Consider the following 21652-nt stretch of genomic DNA (forward strand, 5'->3'; position numbering starts at 1 on the left):
TTCAAGCGAGTCTTTTACTTTTAAACATTTTCAAAACATACCTTTTAATACACCATGATTTGAATATAAAGCAAGTCTTATATGTGTTTATAATACCTTTATATCTTCTTCCACCTCACCTCTATAAACCCAATCTACCACCTAGCCCTGTCAAACGTGTCTCCGGAATACCTAAGGAACCTGCCTCATACCTCTGGTTCCATCACATTAGCCCATGCTACCATCACTTATTATCTAAAGTTACTGCAATAAGAACAATATAATCTAGCCATATCCACTACTGACCTTTAATCTATTCTCTATACTGCAATCTTTTAAAATTGCAAACTTGAAAATATTCCCCACCTGCATATATTTCAATAACTTCTATTGCTCTAAGGATAAAGCCTTAAATCCTTTTTGTGCCAACAAATCAGCACTGCAGGCTCTATTTACTGTCCAGTTTCTTCCCATTCCATACTACTTCACAGAGAAGACCCTACTACATTACCCAACTCTAGCACTCTATGTATAACTACGCAGGACTTCTTTCCAATCCTCCAACAAAGTCTCTCCTGCCACAGTCTTTATACAAGCTGACGTTACCTCTCCTGATCTAAATAACTTCCTCATTCAGACTTAGCAAAAGTCAATTCATCCATTATACCATCTCATAGAACCATGTACCTACATCCTTACAGAGTAACCGTACAGTTTACTGTGTGGTTATTTGATTAATTTCTGTCCCCAACCCAACACCTATTACTTCAACCACTAAAACATGAGTTCAAGAAAGAAGACACTATATTCATGTTTGCTTTTCACTATGTTGCTATCATCTAACACAGACTGGGCAAGAATTAGCACTGCAATTGAATCCAAGCACTTAAACATTTGTTAACATCTAGAAGCACCATTTTAGCCCTGACCAGTGTGGCGCAATTGGTTGTACCTCATTTGGCAAAGTGAAAGGTTCCTGCCAGTTCAATTCCCGATCAGGGCACATGCCTGGGTTGTGAGTTTGGTCCTCTATCAGGGCATGCACAAGAGGCAATCAATAGATGTTTCTCTCATATTGATGTTTCTCTCCCTTTTTCTCCCTTCCTTCCCCTCTTTCAAAAAATAAATAAATACTTTAAATTAAATAAAAGCACCGTTTTAAAGAAACTTTGATGACACAGCAATAGAGAATTTGGATTAAAATTTGTCACAATTCCAAATTTACACTTTGAATCTCCCTTGACAACTTCATGTCTGACTTTCTCTTAAGTATTGTCTTCATTTTACTGTTACCTATTTACACTGAGTACATCATTCTACATTGGCAGTTACTGTTTCAAAACGTTCCACTGTCTTCTGGTTTCAACTGTTTCCAATGAGAAATGAGCTGTCATTTTTACTGTTGCTCAGTTGAAGTTTACTGGACTTTTTATTGGTGCTTTTAAGAGTTTATCCTTCGGTGTTTAGATTTTTATAATAATGTGCTAGGGTCTTATTTTCATAATAAAGTATTTATCCTGCTTTAATTACAGGGCTTACTGAATTTGTTGATTGATATTATTATGATATTTGGAAAATTCTCTGCCATTATTGTCCCTATTTCATTCTCAACTTTTCTCTTTCTATCTATTATGCACATTAGAATTTTTTTAATGTATCACCTATATCTCTTATGCTGTTTTCTGTATTCTCTATCCTTCTGTTTATTGACTCGATTCTTTTCTTATGACATGCCATTTAGATCTAAATCCATCAAATTCTTAATTTCTATTCTATTTTTGCAAGTCTAGAATTTCCACTGGGTTCTTTTGTCCATATTTAATTTTCTGCTGAAATTTTAATTATCTTCTAAATAAATTTTTCACTTTTTCCTTTTTACTGAATTTATTGTGGGGACACTGGTTAACAAAATTATACAGGTTTCAGGTGCACACATCATCCATACACTGTACTGTGTGTTCTCCACCCCAAGTCCAGTCTCCTTATATCACTATTTATTACACCATACCCTCCTCCACTTTCCCCCATCCCTCTGCCCCTGGCAATGAGCACACTGTTGTCTGTATCCACATTTTTTTTTCCTTTTTTGCTAAATCCCACCACTACTCCCTGCCAAATACCTTCCACCCTGACAGCTGTCAGTCAGCCTGCTCTCTATCTGCCTGCCTCTATTTTGCTTGTTAGTTCATTCTGTTTATTAGGTTCCACATGCAAGTGAAATCATATGATATTAGTTTTACTCTGATTGGCTTATTTCACTTGGCATAATGCTGCCCAGGTCCATCCATGCTGTCCCAAAGAGTAAGATTTCCTTCTCTTTTACAGTCAAGTACTATTCCATTGTGTAAATGCAACACAGCATTTTATTCACTCATCTACTGATCAAAATCTTGGCTATTGTAAATGATGCCACAATGCATAAACTCAAATTAGAGTGTTTGGGCTATCTTCAGGTAAATTCCCAGAAGTGATATCACTGGGTCATAAAGGCAGTTTCATTTTTAATCTTTGGGGTAGCTTCATACTGCTTTCCACCGTGGCTGCACCAATCTGCATTCCCACCACCAGTGCAAAAGGGTTCCCCTTTCTCCACATCCTCACCAGTACTTGTTTGTTTATTGATGATAGCCATTCTGACAGGTGTGAAGTGATATCTCATTGTTTTAATTTGCTTTTCTCTGACAATCAGTGACATCTATTCTTCTATTGGCCATCTCTATGTTCTCTTTGTAATAGTTCTATTCAGGTCATCCATTTTTTAAAAAAGATTGTATTTATTTATTTTTAGAGAGAAGTGAAGGAAAGGAGACAGAGAGGGAGAGAATCATCAATGTGTGGTTGCCTCTCGCACACCCCCAACCAATGACCTGGCCCGCAACCCAGGCATGTGCCCTGACCAGGAATCAAACTGGCAACCCTTTGTTTCGCAATCCAGCACTAAATCCACTGAGCCACACCAGCCAAGACCCTTTGCCCATTTTTTGATTAGATTGTTTTGTCTTCCTGGTGTTGAGTTGCATAAGTTCTTTATCTCAGATATTGGAAATCAACCCTTATCAGATCTAAAAATTGATGAATGTTCTTCCACTCAGTGTATTATCTTTTCATTTTGTTGATGGTTTCTTTTGCTGTACAAAAACTTTTCAGTTTGATGTAGTCCCATTGTTTATTTTTTAGTTTGTTTTCTTTGTTCAAGCAGATATATCAGAAAAAGATATTGCTATGAGAAATGTCCAAGATGTTACTGCCTATTCTTCTACAATTTTTATAATTTGGGGTCTAACATTTAAGTCTTTAATCTATTTTGAGTTTCTTGTATATGATGTAAGAAGGTGGTCGTTTCTTTTTTTTTTGCATGTATCTGTCCAATAGTTCCAACACCATTTATTGAATAGACTACCTGTACTTGCTTTTATGTTTTTGCCTCCTTTGTCAAATATTAATTGACTATAAAGGTGTGGATTTATTTCTGGGTTCTCTATTCTGTTCCATTGATCTATACATCTTCTTATATGCCAGTACCATGCTGTTTTGATTACTATGGCACTGTAATATAATTAATATAAAGCTGATTCTTCCAACTTTGTTCTTCTTTCTCAAGACTGCCTTTGCTACTCAGGGTCTTTTCTGGTTCCGTATAAATTTTTGGAATATTTGTTCTAGTTGTGTAAAATACTCCATTAGTATCTTGATAGGAATTGCATTGACTTTATAGACAGCCTTGAGTATAACATGAACATTTTAATGATGTTAATTCTTCCTATCCATGAACACAGTACATGCTCCCACTTTTTGGATCTTCTAAATATTTTTCTTCAGTGTCTTATAATTTTCTGAGTATAGATCTTTTACATCCTTGGTTAAATTTATTCCTAGGTATTTTATTCTTTTTGAAGAGATTATGAATAGGATTGTTTCCTTAGTTTCCCTTTCTGATAGTTCATTATTGGTGTATAAAAATGCAAATGATTTCTGGATATTTACTTTATATCCTGCTACTTTACTGAATTCATTGATCAAGTCTAGCAGTTTTTGATCGAATCATTAGGGGTTCTCTATATACAGTATCATATCATCTGCAAATGACAACAGTTTTACTCCTTTCTTTCCAATTTGCATGCCTTTTATTTCTTCTTCTTGTCTGATTGTTTGGCTAGAACTTCCAGTACTATGTTGAATATGAGTGGTAAAAGTGGCCCTGGTTATGGTTCAATTGGTTGGAGCATCATTCCATATACCAAAATGGTTTGATTCCCAGTCAGGGCACATACCTGGGTTGAGGGTTCAATTCCTGGTTGAGGCGTATATGGGAGGCACCAATCAATGTTTCTCTCTCACATCAATGTCTGTCTCTGTCTCTATCTCTATCTCTCTCTCTCTCCATCTCTATCTCTCTCTCTCTCTCCCCAAAATCAATAAACATATCCTCAGGTGAGGATTAAAAAAAAAAAAAAAAGTGATGAAAGCAGACATCCCTGTGAAATACTTCAGTTTTTGCCCACTGAGTATGATAATGGCTGTGAGACTGTTACATATAGCCTTTATCACATTGAGGTATGTTCCTTCTATTCCCACTTTGCTGAGTTTTTATCATAAATTAGTGCCAGATGTTATCAAATGCTTTTTTTGCATGTACTGATATAATCATGTGATTTTATCCTTCACTTTGTTTATGTAGTATATCACATTTATTGATTTGCAGATACTGTATCAACTTTGCATCCCCAGAATAAATCCCACTTGATCATGGTGTAAAATCTTTTTAATGTATTGCTGCATCCAGTTTGCTAATATTTTGTTGAAAATTATACCACCTATGTTCATCAGGGATGTTTGCCTATAATTTTCTTTCTTTGTAGTATCTTTATCTGGTTTTGGAATTAAGATACTGCTGGCCTCATAAAATGAGCTTGGGAGTATTCCCTCCTCTTGAATTTTTTGGTATAATTTGAGAAGAATAGGGGTTAGTTCTTCTTTGAGTGTTTGGTAAAATTCACCTGTGAACATACCATGCCCAGGACTTCTGTTTGTTGTGAGATTTTTTATTCTGCTTCAATTTCTCTAGGTGTAATCTGTCTATTGGGATTCTCTGATTCTTCTTGATTCAGTTTTAGAAGATTGTATGTTTCTAGAAATTTATCCATTTCTTTCAGATTGCCCAATTTGTTGGCATGTAGCTATTCGTAAGTTTATTACAATCCTTTGTATTTCTTTGGTGTCAGTTGTGACATCTTTCATTTCTGATTTTATTTATTTAGGTTCTCTCTCTTTTTTTCTTGCTGAGTCTGGTTAAAGGTCTGTCAATTTTGTTTATCTTTTCAAAGAACCAGCTCTTAGTTTCATTGATCTTTTGTAATTTTTTTTACTCCATTTCATTTATTTATGCTCTGATCTGTATTATTTCCTTCCCTGTACTACTTTGGGCTGTTGTTGTTTTTCAAGTTCCTTTAAGAGTGTAGATAGATTGTTCGAGATTTTTCTTGTTTCTTCAGGTAGGCCTGTAATACTATTAATTTCCTTCTTAGGACTGCTTTCACTGTGCCCCACAAATTTTGGGTGGTTGTGTTCTCATTCTCATTTATCTCACAGTAACTTTTGATTTCTTCCTTGATCTCATTGTTAACCCATTCATTGATTAGTAACACGTTATTTAGCCTCCATGTGTTTGTGTGTTTTTCAGGTGGTTTTAATCCCTTGTGACTGATTTCTAGTTTCATACCATTATGATCAGAGAAGATCCTTGATATGATTTCAATCTTGTTAAATTTATTGAAACTTGTTTTGTGTCCTAACAATTGGTCGCTATCCTAGAAAATATTCCATGTGCACTTGAAAAGAATGTATATTTCCCTGCTTTGGGGTAAATTGCTCTAAAGATAATCAGTTAAACCCATCTGATCTAGTGTGTTAAGGCCACCATTTTCTTGTTTATTTTCTGTCTGGAAGATCTATCCATTGATGTCACTGGGTGTTAAAATCCCCTACTGTGGCCCTGGCTGGTGTGGCTCAGTTGGTTGAAGAATCATCCCATGCACCAAAGGAGTGGGGGGTTCGATTCCCAGTCGGGGCACATGCCTGGGTTGCAGATTCAATCCCTGACAGGGGCGTATACGAGAGGCAACCAATCGACATTTTTCTCATACATTGATGTTTTTCTAAAACCAATAAATAATTTTTTAAATCCCCTATTATTACTGTATTACTGTCGATGTCTCCCTTTATAGCCATTAAGATTTGCTTTACATATTCATGTGCTCCTATGTTGTATGCATAAATGTTTATAAGGTTTATATCCTCTTGTTGGATTTCTCCCTTTATAATTACAATAGGGTTCTTCTTTGTTTCTTACTGAATTCTTTGTTTCAAAGTCTCTTAGTCAGATACAAGTATTGCTACCCAAGTTTCTTTTCCTTTTCATTTGCATGAAATATCTTTTTCCATCTTTTCTAAATAAACTTTTTAAATGAGAAAAAAAGTCCTTTATAATTACTATGTAATGAGAAGCCAGCAGTTATTCTTATATTTGTCCCCCTATATATAAATGTATATTCTTTTCTCTGGTGCTTTTATTTATGGTTTTCTCATTTTCAATGGCTTCCAATAATTTGATTATAAATGCCAAGGTATGGTTTGGTTATTTTGGGGCTTGTTTTTTTTTGTCTGTGTGTGTTTGTTCTACCTAGGTAACATTGAGCTTCTTTGGCAATTAAATTTTTTCTTCATGTTGAAAAATTTGAGACATTAATACTTGAAATATTTTTCTGAATTCTCTGCCCCCAAAGTCCAATAATTTTCTCTCTCTAGTAGATCTAGATAGCTTCTATTGTTTTATTGTCCGTTATATTCATGTTTACCCACATTGTTTTCTGCAGTCATTAATGCGCTCTTAAGCCTATCGATTAAATATTTCAATTCAGAAAACGTAGTTTTCAGTTCTATAAGTTACATTTAGTTCTTTTTTTTAAAGTATATTTTATTGATTATATTGTTACAATAGTTCCAATTTCTTTCACCTTTGCTCCCCTCTGCCCAGTACCCCGCCTCCCTCCAGCAATCCCACCCACCTTAGTTCATGTCTATGGGTCATGCATATAAGTTCTTTGGCTTCACCCTTTCCTATATTATTCTTAACTTCCCCGTCTGTTTTGTATCAACCGATTATGCTTCTTAGTCCCTGCACCATTTCCCCATTTCTCCCCATTCCCCCTCCCAGCTGATAACCCTCCAAATGATCCCCATACCTATGATTCTGTTCCTATTTTGATTTGCTTAGTTGGATTTTGTTTTTATTTTTTAGATTCAGTTGTTGATAGTTGGGAGTTTGTTGTCATTTTAGTGTTCACAGTTTTGATCTTCTTTTTCTTAAGTAAGTCCCTTTGACATTTCAAATAATAATGGCTTGGTGATGATGAACTCTTTTAGCTTTACCTTGTCTGGGAAGCACTTCATCTGCCCTTCCATTCCAAGTGATAACTTTGCTGGACAGAGCAATCTTGGCTGTAGGTCCTTGTCTCCCATCACATTGAATACCTCTTGCCAGCCCTTTCTTGCCTGCAAAGTATCCTCTGAGAAATCAGCTGATAGTCTAACAGGCACCCCCTTGCAGGCAACTCTCCGCTTCTCTCTTGCTGCTTTTAGGGTTCTCTCTTTATCTTTCACCTTTGGCCTTCTGATTATGATGTGTCTTGGTGTGGTCCCCTTTGGATCCAGCTTGCCTGGGACCCTCCATGCTTCCTAGACTTGTATGTCCACTCCCTTTGCAAAATTTGCGAAGTTTTCCTCCATTATTTCTTTACATTAAGTTCCCAATTTCTTGCTCTTCCTCTTCTTCTGGCACCCCTATGATTCGGATGCTGGCACGTTTAGAGTTGTCACAGAGGTTCCCAAGCCTCTCCTCATTTTTTCCAATTCCTATCTCCTCACTCTGCACTGGTTGACTTTTTTTCTTCCTTATATTCCAAATCATCAACTTGAACCCCAGTTTTCTTCCCTTCATCACTGGTTTTGTGTAGCTTTTCCTTCGTTTCACTTAGCATAGCCTTCACTTCTTCTCTTATGCTTTTGCCATACTCAAGCATATCTGTCAAGCCTGTGAGCATCTTTATCACCAGTGTCTGGAATTCTGAGTCTGTTAGGTTGGCTATCTCCTCGTCACTCAATCTCCCACTGAAACCCTGATCTGCTCCCTCCTTTGAGCCATACTTCTCTGTCTCCCCATCCTGACAGGCTCCTGTGTTTGTTTGCCTCTGGGTCCCAGGCAGACTTGTCGCTCCTGTTACATTGTAAAGGGCAGAGCCTTAGGGATTCATCATTACAGGGAGACCTGTTTCACCACATTGTGGCGCTGTATGTGGGGGAGGGGTCCGAGAGGGAACAATGCCTCTTACCCAGCACTTGCCCCTTTTCCAGGCACTTCTCCCACTTTTGTATGGGACTGGTGCCTCTCTAGCTGTTGCCCTGGCTATTGTTCCCAGAGTGGATGGTTCTGTGGACGTTCTAGGACCGTGGGGGCTCTTTAAACAAGCGGACTCTGCTGAGAGACCGGCAGTTTCTGCCTCCGCCCTAACCTCCACTGGTTTGCACAGTCAGAAGCAATGAGGCTTTACATTCCCTGGTGCTGGGACTGTGAGCTGCATGGTCTGGTGAGGAGCTGGGAACGCTCCCCAGGTGTCCATCTTGACTTTTGAAAATGTTTAACTGTGCTTTCCTCTGGCCTGCCGCTGCCACCACTGCTGTCACCACCACACCGCGTACTCTCCGCCCCAGCTCTGCCCCTCCTACCTGTCTGGATGAGTATTTCTTCTTTATATCTTTGTTTGCTGGACTTCCATGCAGTTTGACTTTCTGGAACTTCTGGCTGTTTTTAGTTCTGAGGTAGCTGTATTCCTTCTTAGTTGTAGAGGGAGATGCAGCGTGTCTGTGCCTCCATCTTGGCCAGAAGTTAGTTCTTTCTTATAATTTCTATTCTTTCCTGGGTTTTTTGGTTTTTTTTTTTTTCATGTTTTTCTGTTAGTCTTTGGACATATTTATAATAGCTGTTTTAAAGTCCTTATGTGCTAATAATGCCTGTAATTTATGGTTCTGTTTCTGTCTGGTGGTTTTTCTCCTGATTATGGATCTCATTCTTTAACTTATCATTTAATAATGTTTTGTGAATGCTGAACATTGTGAATGTCATATTATTGAGCATCTGTATTCTGTGTACTTTTTTATCAAGTATTATTGAACATTGTTCTGACAGGCAGCTAATTTACCCGAAATTCACCTTGATCTTTTTGAAGTTTGGCTTTTCAGCTTAAGGTCTCTTGTAGCCTTTAACTCCAGGATGAAGTTAAACTACTCCTAACATGGCTTGGGATCACTACCAAAAGTACTTTCTAATAGTACATTGATTCCACAGTAGTTTTACTCTCCTTGGTAGTTTCCTCACAGAATTTCACTCTGTGCATATATAGCTTAGTATTCATCAAAGAGTCAAGGAAACCCTTGTGCAGATGTCTGGAGCTTTTTCTCAGCGCAGCTATCTACTCTCAAACTCTGCCTCCTTAAACTGTACCTGCTTCTTCAAATCAGTAAGATTATTGTGCACTTCTTGCTCTTCTTGAGATCCCCTTCTTTGTGCAATACCTGAAATTTTGCCTCCAGTCAAAAAGTCATGGAAATCACAGAGATATTTATTTCTCCTCTCTCAAGAATCACATCCTGCATTGCCTGTTTCCAATGTTGGATAACAATTGCTTCATATATTTTGTTTTCTAGTTGATTTCTGCAAGAAAGATAACTGGATACCAGTTACTCAATCACAGCTGGAAAGGGAACTACCTACTTGATAGAGAGATCTGATTAAGATCACTGGGGAGAAGCAGGAGGGGCCATAGGAGTTTGCTGAGGCAATGGAAGGCAGTCCAGGATGGGATTGGCTGAGAAGCTGAATGCCTCCAGAGCCAATGAAAATAAAAAGAGGGCTGGCTCTTTGGCTCATGACCTTTTCTGGCTCCTGAGCTGGCTCTCTCTCGGGCTCTGGCTTGATCTCTCTGGCTCCTGGACTGGCTGGCTCTTGCTCTCAAGCTTCCTCTCAGGCTCTTCTTCCTTGAGGACACCTGGATAACGGTGCTGCAGCTGCCTGCATTTTCAAATGGACAGTATTTTGTATGGGAAGGAACTCCGGACACAGCCTAGGATTGGGCTGGCCTGGCAGAGGGTGACAGGTTTGTTCTTTAGGTGTTCTAGAGGGAACAGGTTCTAAGGCAGAAGTCTGCCATTCTTCTGGAATTGTGTAGTTTTTGTGTATTATGTTGTTTTAGTTTGTAAACTAACCTTATAGAAACTAACAGGAGAAAAGCTAGGAGAACTCAGGTGTTAAGAGTTTAGCCTTAACTGATAGGCTTAAGTAATTAAAGCTGCGACTTGATAGGCTTAAGTGACTGCTTTTGAATAAAGACTCTTCTCCTTTATCACCAAACCTTTGCTTCTGGACTTTTGTCTAGGACAGTGGCGACAGGCAGCAGGACTCCAACTTGCTGTTCAGTAACATACTTACTTTTTCTACTAAGAGTTTCAAAGTTTTCATTTTAGACATTTAATACTTCAATTCATCTGGAGTTTTGTTTTAAATATGGTAAGAAATAGAGATTCAATTTCATCCTTTTCCAAATGGAAAATGGCTCCATTTATTCAATCATCTCTATTTTTCTTAACCAATTTGAGATTCTAACGCTACCATATAACAAAGTTTCATATATGTATGGGTCTCTTTCTGAACACTCAATATTACTCCTCTGGTTAATTTGTTTATTCCCACACTAATATCACACTCACAATAACTATAACACATTTTTGATATCTTCTAAAGCAAATCCCTCTTTCCTGCTCATCACCTTTATTTTTATTTTTTTACAGTGTATAATTTTTATATTTAGAATTAGCCATCTGGACTCAGTTTAGACAATCCCAATTTTGTCTATAACATCCAAAGTATCACAGTCAGGAGCAAGTTGAACATATGCTATCTTCTCTCGATCAGGCCTGATCACAGAGCTTCTCCACAGCTTGATGGATCTGGTCCTTTTGGCCTTGACATCCACAATGATGAACACAAGTGTATTGCTGTCTTCTATCTTCTTCAGGGCTGACTCAGTAGCCAGGGGGAACTTGGTGATGATGGCATAGTGGTCAAACCATGTTTCTCCTGGGGCACTATTCAGAGGATATTTAGACTGCCTTGGGAGCTGCAGTGTCTTCAGCCATCAGAAGGTGCATGAATTACAGATCTTCTTTTTGTGTGTATGACTATGGAAGCCTTTGGCACTGTTTTCTTTGCCTTCAAAGTCTTTACTTTGGCTTCAGCTTTGGGAGGTCAGGGGCTTTCTTCTTCGCCTTTGACGCCATCTTCTATGAAAAGGCTTGCTCATCACCTTTAGATAGGCCCTACTTCTTCCTAATCTTTACTTTTCTGTATAACATTTTAGACCCAACTAAGTGCTGTGAATAACTCTTTTGTAATCTGTACTGAAATTATACTGAATCTATAAATCAATATGGAAAACACTGGTATTTTTATATTATTTTCCATTAACAAGGTATGTCTCTCTGTTTATTCAAAATTAATCTTCTTGCCCTAGCCGGGTGGTTCAGTTGGTTGGAGTGTCTTCCTGTACACCAAAAAGGTTGCAGGTCTCATCCACGGTCAGGGCACATTACCTAGGCTGAGGGTTTGATCCCTGGTCGAGGGGCATATGGAAGGCAACCAATCAATGTTTTTTTCTCACATCTCTCTCTCTCTCTCTCAAATCAATAAGCATATCCTCAATGAGGATTTTTTAAAATAATAAAATTAATCTTCTTTAATATATCTTAGAGTTTTATAATTTTCCTTAAATCTTTTATAATTCTTGTTACATTTATTCTTCAATACATGATATTCTTGATACTATAACTAATGATGTCTTCTCTGTTGTCACATTTCTGGTAGCCTACTGCTGGATATAAAGAAATGTGACCTGTTTTTGTATGTTAATGTTATATCTAGCCACTGGTAAACTCTCCTATATCTAACAGTCTGTAGTCTTGTCCTCTCTACATTGCTGATACCTTAGTACAAACCACTATCGCTTCTCTACTGAATAATTGCAATAACTTCTGATTAGTCTCTCAGTCTCTAATCTTACATCCCACCCGAGTTAAAAATTATCTACTAGTCTTACTAACTCTCTGGCCTCTGTATAGAGGCATACCTCAGAGATATTACAGATTCAGTTCTAGACCATCATCAATAAAGCAAGTATGGCAATAAAGCAAGTCATAATTTTTTTGCTGGTGGGGGTCCTGCCTTCAATAGGTTTAAAAAACAAAAACAAAAAACAAAAAACCTATGAACTGCAATAAAACAAGGTACTCCTGTATACTGTTTCTCCTATCTTTCCATCTATTCCTGGCCAACCTAAGTCTTACTTATTCTTTTAGTTTATCATTATTGTCCTTAATTACTTCCCAAGTAAGGTTAACAATTCCTCCTATGTATAAAGCATCACCCTATGCTTAATCTTCTTCTATCCCTCTCCCTCAGTTGTTTCTCTGTGTCTCCAATGAAACTATAAATTTTTAGAGGATAACCCCCTGTCATAATCTCTACATATTCCTGGAACCTACCAGTCTCTGACATATGGCAGAAGATCAATACATAGTTGTTCAATGGATGCAAGAAAAAAATCTTACTTATAGTTGAAAGACCCAACTGAAATAGAAATGTTTGTACCATGTTGCAGATGCAATACACAAATCTGCATTTATAACTCAGATAGCTCAAAAAATACTATTGTATCCTACAATTTTTTAGAAAGAATGTCTAAACTACATGATAAATGTTTTACTATAAAATTTTTTTTTCCATTTTAAATTTGTGTTTTAAGTAACTATAAACCTACACCTATGACAGGAAAAAGGAAGTCAAAAAATAAAAGAACAATAGTCAAATGGTAAAAAGTCTTATAATTAAGTATCAATAGCACTGGAATTATTATTAGGGTGTCTAACGATCCCAGTTTGCTTCAAGACATATGACTTTCAGCATTAAACTGTAAAGTCCCAGACAAACAAGGGGAAGTTGTCCAGTCTAATTTTTATAATAATACAAATACTTAAATTTATAGAAACACAAATTCAGACTGAATGTTTTTTACATTGTATGATAAAACATGTTAAGACTGGTATGTTTTGGACATGTAATGTTTATTGAGTAACACAGATTTGTATTCAAATCTCAGCACATCTTTATTATAGGCAAGTTAACTGGCCTCTGAGCATTAAAATATATCAGTATTTCTCCACAGTGCTGTAAATCTTTCAGAAGTTCTAGAACATGCTTTTTTTTTAATTTTTTTTTAAATTTTAGGGAGGTGGAGGGGAGAGAGAAACATTGATTTGTTGTTCTACTTATTTATGCACTCATTGGTTGTCTCTTGTACGTGCCCTGACTAAAGATTGAACCTGCAACCTTGGTACATCAGACAACACTCTAACCAACTGAGCTACCTGGTCTGGTTAAAACATACATTTTTAATACCAAAACACATGCCCAAGTTCATTTCCATCTCTTAAATGCAAGCCAGTATTAAAACCCTTACCTGTGTTACTTCCTCTACACCAGTCATCTGATACTTCCTCATCCTTTCAAATACTGAATGATCTGCACAGCCCCCCTGTGGACCATATTTATGGGGATAGTCTAAAATACAAAGAAAAAATATCATCACTGTCACATCTGTAATTATCTTATAAATGAAAATTTAACTGTCACAAGTAATATAGGAAAGGAATTATGCTGGCATTCTAATTCTCAAACGTGGTAGGTTCCTAAATTCTCCCCCAGTAAAACATCACTGGCCTCAAAATCTTTATCATATAAATTATTTGTGAATTCTAAAAAAGAACAATACTCATTATTTATTCTGAGTTTAACTTTCCCAACCTTTCCCACTTTGGACTTACAGAACAACTTAATACTGCAATTTACTTCATTTTGTAATTTATAACTTTCCCTTCAAACACATTAAATTCCTGTACTGCAAAGTACAAAGCCACCTCAATCTGAACTAGTTAGTCTAATATGTTATATTTGGCTTGAATTACTTCAATGAATACCAACTGGCATCAGAAAATTGACCTAGCAACATGCTTCATGGTAAAGTAAAAGCAGACAGTTTAAATTTATTCAATATATAATTCAAGCAAATGCTTTATAAATCAAAAACTATTTTACCACCATTTTTCTTCCTTTATAATTAAACAATGATTAATTTATCCTCAACTGAACTGGTTCTATTTTCAGATAACTGTTCAATTTAGTTTAGTAATTTAAAAGTTTACTCCACTCTCCAAAAGTTCAATACTTCTCCATTGTTAAGGTCTTCCTTAGTTCATGAACATATTTTATAATTCATCTAGTAACCATAATTATGAGAACTGTCAAAATAAAATGCCAAGACATGGGTGAGAGAAGAAGCACTGAAAAATCCTCAAGTAGCTTAGAGGTGTAATCCACAGAATTATAATTATGAACACTGCAGGTACTTTCTTAATAAAAATCTAGAGCCTAAAGTGGACACTAGTAACCTATCACATTGAAAATACAAATTAAATACTACAATACAAATCTAAACTGGCAGGTATCATAGAAGGTGGGAGTTATGGACAATCTACCTACACTGATATAGCAGCTCTGAATTAAACTTTAAATTAGTTTTTATCAGGGGTCAAGATTGCAACAGCTGTAAAATTCTAATCAATACGTGTGAAAGAAATGACAGACTTAAAATATACCATTTTACAGCTCCACATATATTAGTTAATGTAGGCAAGGATCATAAATGGGTGCAACAACCACTGACTGAAAGTTATATAACAGGATATTCACAGTCTCTGAAAGTATCACCCCACAAATTGCTTAATAATTATAAAGAAAAAAGGGAGCTTCAGATCAAAGCAATATAGTGATCACCACTTCATTTAGCAAGTAATCAAATTAAACATTATCTCTAGTAGGACAACTTAATATTATGTGCCTCCTGTTGTGTTAAGAAACACAGCTTCACATATGCTACTATTCTTGCCAAAATAGGTTCACTGAATCTAATCACAAACAAACAATCAGAAACACTGAGAACGTGGGACATTCTATAAACCGCTGACCCATACATGCGAAAGAAAGGCAATGCAATTGTAAAACAGAAAAAGTTGAGAATTGGGAGGGCGGGGGTGGGGGGGGTGGGGGGGGTGGAGGGTCCTGGAAGCTAAGATACTACAAGAGACACGATAAACAAATGCAAAAAAAATTTTTAGAACTGGAGAAATTTTATTATAGACTGTATAGTAAATGCTATTATTAAATTAATGTTCATTTTTTAGGGGTAAAACGCTATTATAGTTATTTAGAAAAATGTATTCTTAGGAGATATGTGCTTAAGTATTTAGTAGTGATTTTTTTCATGATGTCTGCAGCCTACTTTCAAGTGGTTCTCCCAAAAAGTGTTGAGGGAGGTGTAACATGTTAAAAAATCGTAAACCTGGGAGAAGGATGTATGTATGTATTCCTTGTACAATTACTTCAACATTTTTTAACTTTGAAATTTTCAAAATTAAATCAGACCTTAAAGATTGCAGTATCAGTGGAACAAGCTCAAATGACTTTGAAATGGAAAGGTAACAAAGGAAGTGATGAACAAGAAAAAAACTAATACATTTATTACTTTATCAATTCAAAAACTTGCTTTAGCAAAGTGAAAATACAGTACCATCTAACATATATTTAATAAGAATCTACCACAAAGGCTACAAAGTCTTACAGTGTAGTATGCCAAGGTTTTCAATTCTCAACATTTAGTAGATTTGGGGTACTATCACCACAATGCCTTCTTCTGCTACTCTAATTTCAACCTGAAAATGTCCCAAGGAGTCCTGTCCAGATTCTTAATGGAACCTGGCTTGCCTGGACCACCAACTAAAATTCGTCCCTGTCAGGAACACAATGTAAAGGCATACTCATAGACAAGTGTACATATATATTTAAGTTCTTTATTCAGTTCATGAACTTTAGAGCTCTTGGGTTTTCCTACTTGCTTTAATTATCATTCAAAGTCAAGTTCATAGTTTAATATTATTTATACATCCATTATTTTGTGGTATTTACCCAATATTGAGATAGTCCAGTATCTAACAACTAAAAATGTGGCCTGATTCTTTGGCTAGTTTTCCCTAAATTGTGGATAAGAAAATATTTTATCTATTTCTTACAAGATAACAAGGTATATTAGAAAGAATCCTTCTGCTGACTCTGGCAGCAATGAAGCAGATAAGTAAAAACTGTTCTCAGAGTACAAAATATACAAAATATTTTGCCATAGAAAATGGAAAATACTAATATATTTAAAAGCTTATTTTAATTTTTGTTCCAATGTAATAAGCAACTAACTTATGATTCAATTAGTATGTTATGTTCTCTTTGTCCTTTATGGATCAGTTTGTGCTGCCTAAATTTAGATTATTTATTAAGATAATAGTTAAGTTAATAATCTATTTTACCATTTACCTTCAGCTAATTTAAGTTCAATGAAATAAATGTGTATTTAACAACATGTGATGGAATCCTTAAAGAGCTGAAATAGACATCTCCCAACACATTTTTAAAAAGAGCTATTTTAAACTACAGTTCAAATTTATCACAAAGCTTCATAAAAATGTCTAAATAACACCTCCATACCCAAACTGCTGTCTCTCCCACCTGAACATGAGTACAAAAACAAGAGCATGGACACCAATGACGACCCCTTCCAAATAAAAAAAACTATTTAACTTAGTCTTTCAAAGGAAAAGCCCTACGATTTTAAATTATTACAGCCTGTTTTCAAATGACTTTCCCTAAATGTCTACCATACCCACATGCCTCACCCCATCTCAGATGCCTCACTCACCACATCTCACATGCCTCACCACTACCAAATATATATATATATTTTAAAGCATATGGGGCTAGGAAATAATCTGTTTACCAAAATATATAACCCTCCTCAAAACCCCAGTTTATCAATCATGTAACCAGTAAAAAAAGGAGGAAGAGGAGAGGGTGGAGGAAGAGGAGGAGGGAGGAGGAGAAGGGAGGAGGAGGAAGGAAGAAGGTAAGGGGAGGAGGGGGAAAGGGGAGGGGGAGCAGGACGGGGAGGAGGAAGGAGAGGGAGGGGGAGGAGGAGAAGGTGGAGGAGGAGAGGGAAGAGAAAGAGGGGGAAGAGGAGGAGGGGATGAGAAGGAGGGGGAGGGGGAGGAGGAGGAAGAGAAGAAGAAGTTTCTAAATGTTCAGAGATTTTATTTGGAAAAAACGATTTTACTCCTGGCACTGTTTGACAGCCACTGACCAAAAAGGTTCTTCATTATCCTGAGTGCTAATGCAGATTAAATTTCCCAGCCTCCTATCCAGGCTAAGTGTGACATAACCTAGTTCTAGTTGAAGAAATGTGAACAGAAGAGAAGTGAACCAGCCAAGGTCTTACCTGCTCTGAAAGGCTGGTAGGAGACAACTGGAAACATTATATACAGTATAGTACAAAATAAAGTAGCCTGAATTCCTACTAATTGAAGAAAAGCTGCCTGGTAAGGAATACTCACATTAAACTGTTACATCACCAGAAATGAGCTTTTGGCACATTTTGTCACTGAATTTGGGGGCTGTTTGGTACTGCAGTTAGCATTACCTTAATACATGGTGAAAACTTTTATCAAGAACAGAACTTATTCTATATCTGCTTTCCACTAGCTATTTGGCAAATTTTTTATCACACACAATAGCAAGATAAACTTGGTCTAACTTGTCAGAAATTCTTGAGTGTTCATATTTGTTATAGTTTCCTAAATGTTTTCATTTATAACTAGTTTTCACACATTCTAAGATAAAACTTTTGCCAAAAATATCAGTTATATAGTTAAGCTGAAGATGGATACAAGTACAGTAATTAACTCCAATTTTAAACTAAAAATAGAAGCTTGCAGACTCTACAATATCCAGATTAAATATATTGTATGCTTCAAGAAATAAATGCTATTATCATTTTTAACGTTTTTCAAAAAAGGATTTACTCAATTCAAGATTTTCATTTTCAGAAAGCAAAAAGCTGTGAGATTCATTAGCAATCTAGTTTAAGTCCACCATATAAGAGTTGATATACCTGATTTTATTCAAATCTGAGCAATGGCAAAGCTCATAATCTGATCATGACAGAAATCAGGATTTACCTTTATTCAAAGCACATTATATTTTGAATCTGCTCCTACACAGGCACAAAAGACCTGCTGTAGGGGACCGTTCTGTGTGGTTTCAAGAATTGTAGCCCAGAAGCCCCAAGCCGGGCTCCTGCTGGCAGCCTCGTCAGACTTGACCGGAACACAGGAACACCAGGAAGCCAGAGGCAGAAAGACTGAAGGCCACTCAGAAGGGTCCCACGGGAATTGAATTTAAAGAATGCGTATTATGCTTTAGAGCTTGCTCTGTTTTTCTTATCTCTTAGTTAACTATAAACAGTGTATAGCTAAAAATGTATGAAGCCTTGCACCTGATGTCAGCATGGCGTCAGGATGTTTAGCAGACCCTGACTGTTCTTTACATTGATATCTGTAATCAGTAGCTGTCAACTGTAACCCAAGTGTCTGATAGCTTATGGATGATTCATAAGTCTTGACCTTGTATCTCCCGAATACCCTCCTCAATAAAACGGACCAGGAGAAAGCATTCAGCACTCTTTCCACTAGAGATTTGCCACCTCTCATCCCTCCAGACAAAATACAGTGTCCTGGGTAAATTTATTCTCTTTGCCATGATCCTGAAACCTCTGCAGGACAGGGAGTTTCCAACCGAGCCAGGGCATTGGAAGCAGGACAGCCTTAACCTGCTACCAAGTATTTCTGAGAGAATTTTATAGCTTTCAAACCCTGTACACAGCATTTAACTGAACCTCTTACTAAATTAAAGAACAGAATAAAAATATCCCTGTCTTAAACAACTGTAACTTCATTTCCTTTAATGTAATAAGGGAAGTCAAAGAAGAGTATACATGTCTGATTTATATATCATCAGCAATCCCTATTATATAGTATGCCAATAAAATATACTTTACAGATATTAATAATAAACACACTGATACTCTGTGTCATCAATACATTGGCACTGATGCTGGGGATTTGAACATGACAGGAAGGAAATTTTTCTTCTCTACCCTTCTAGGTTCTTCTGGCTGACATAAGAATTAAATTGACATGAGTCAGATTAACAGAAGAAAATTTAATTTAATTTTGTACATACAAGAACTCCCTAAGAATATGAGGCCCAAAGGGCAGCAAGGTAACTGAAGATTATATGACATTCTGAGCTAAGAAGAGAGGGGGAGGGGCCTGGAACCTCAAAGGGTAAGGAGACATTCACAGAGAGGGAAAAGAACAAATATTTGCCATGCCATACAGAGACCAAGGGACACAGAGAACAATGTGAACAAACAGGCCTTGCCCTGACTGGTGTGGCTCAGTTGGTTGCGTGGCAACCCACAAAGCGATGGGTCACCAGTTCGACTTCAGGCCAAGGGCACACGCCTGGGTTGCAGGGTCAGAGGCAACTGATATGTGTTTCTCTCTCACCTCAATGTTTCTCTCCCTTTCTTTCTCCCTCCCTTCCCCTCTCTCTAAAAATAAATAAATAAAATCTTTTTAAAAAAAATAAAAACAGGCCTTGCTTAGTTTTCTGCAATCCACCTAACCTTATTCAAACTCTCTGTAGTTATCTCTGGTGATAGCTCCCTTTCCTGGAATAAAACCCCTATTTAACTTCTTTTAAGCACTTACGGGGGAAGTCAAAAGAAAATTTTCTTAAATTTTTGTTTCTTAAAAATAATCAGCCTAAAATAATCCAAAGAGATGCAGTTGGAGTGACAAATTTTACTCCACTACAAACATTAAGATTAAGGTAATAAAACAAGTAATACTTAATGGGTATCTATCTACTTCATAAGATGAATAAAGTTGATATACAGTAGTCCCTCCCTATATCGCAGTTCACTTATCACGGCTTCACTGTATCGCAGAATTTTTTAAAATATTATATTTAATTATTTATCGCGGATTTTTCGCTATATTGCGGGATTTTGCGGTACTGTATACATATGTTGTTAAAGTTACGTAGGTTTAAAAGTGTAGAATATGTTTAAGAACATAAGTAGTGTTTATAAAAAGTGTGGAAAAGATTAATAAGGGAGTGGGAAGGGTTAATAAGGGACTGAGAATGGTTTATAAGTGTGTGGAAAGAGTTTACAAAGCCTTAAATATATATAAAAATACTAAAATAAATGTAAGGTTCCTACTTCGCGGATTTTCACCTATCGCGGGGGCATCTAGAATGTAATACCCGTGATAAATGAGGGAATACTGTATTTATATACACAAAAGTATACAGCTATACATGCTACATATAACTAATATAAGTATATATAACTGATACATACACAACGTTTGGATTTCTTTCTACCACTCCACACAATCAGAGGGCAAACAAGTACTAGTGTAATATAACACTGCCTACAGGCTAGTATCAGCAGGAATTTAAAGGAAGCCAGCAGAAACTTAAGAACAGAACCACAACCTAGTAGGCCATCACTCCCCGAGGCAAAAAGATGGCCTAGATTCAATAATAAGATTCCCTGCTCCTTTCCCACCCCAATAGGTTGCATTTGGCTAAAATCAATAAGACAGTACCTGTGTTTCAGGAAAACACCTCTTCTGATCCATATTCTGGCTCTTATAAAGAGAATCCTTCTGTAGTACTTTTCACCTCCATCAGGAGGACTCCCTCAGAAACAAAGAGGGAACCCCAGAACGCTTCCTGTTCTTAAGAGACATTCCCATGCTCCTCACTTCACTATACACTTGCAGCTATTTACCACTGTCTGCCTTGGGACTATTAGGACTACTCTCATTGTGACTGGCTTTCAGAGGCATGAGACTATACCAACTTATTATATAGGTGTTTGCTGTCCCCCAAGTCACTACTTCCCTCTGTTTTCTTATTTTTAGCTCCTAACTCATTGTCACTCTGACACTATCCTATCATATTTCTTAGTGATTACAGCATTCACACTGATGATCCTTCCAATACACTCATATCACCTTTTCTCTGACAGTCTTTTCCTACATCAATTTCTCACTTATATGGCTGCACCTTTGAACTAATAACTGAAACCCCTTCATAATCTCAACTTCTAAATCATACTTCCTTTCCACCACTTTTCTTTTTAGAATATTCTCTCTACACACCAACTGTTACAGAGCAGGGCCCCAAAATTCCTCAGCACCTGCCGATTGGGGTGGGGGAAGGGACTCAGTGGAGCACAGCCACTTTTCCTAAGAGATGCTTTTGCATATCTATGGCTAGTAGCTAGGGTCTTAGTTATGCAAATTGCTTTGATTCTTCCAAGGCACCAAGGAGATGGGAGGGACTTTGGCAACAGAATGATGATGAAAGAGATTACTGGCTGTGCAAAGTTGTGTGAATGGTCAGAACTGGTTATCACGCCCACTGCGTCACAGGCTGCAGTCAGAGATTTAAAAATAAGGTAGCAGCCATTTATAGGACAGAACCATGTGGCTTTGA

General features: G+C 36.9%; 1 protein-coding gene across 2 annotated transcripts in view; it reads right to left on the reverse strand.

The window, feature by feature from the left end:
* Positions 1–21652, reverse strand: part of ADAM10 (ADAM metallopeptidase domain 10) — a 135539-nt gene that overhangs the window by 42859 nt on the left and 71028 nt on the right. For both annotated transcript variants that reach the window (XM_090270668.1, XM_090270669.1), the window contains one exon: positions 13602–13702. In XM_090270668.1, coding sequence (XP_090126794.1) covers positions 13602–13702 — 101 coding nt within the window. The remainder of the gene's footprint in view (positions 1–13601; positions 13703–21652) is intronic.

This window comes from Furipterus horrens, unplaced genomic scaffold (genome assembly GCF_987537825.1).
Source record: "Furipterus horrens unplaced genomic scaffold, mFurHor1.1.pri manual_scaffold_3, whole genome shotgun sequence".
Classification (NCBI taxonomy): Eukaryota; Metazoa; Chordata; class Mammalia; order Chiroptera; family Furipteridae; genus Furipterus; species Furipterus horrens.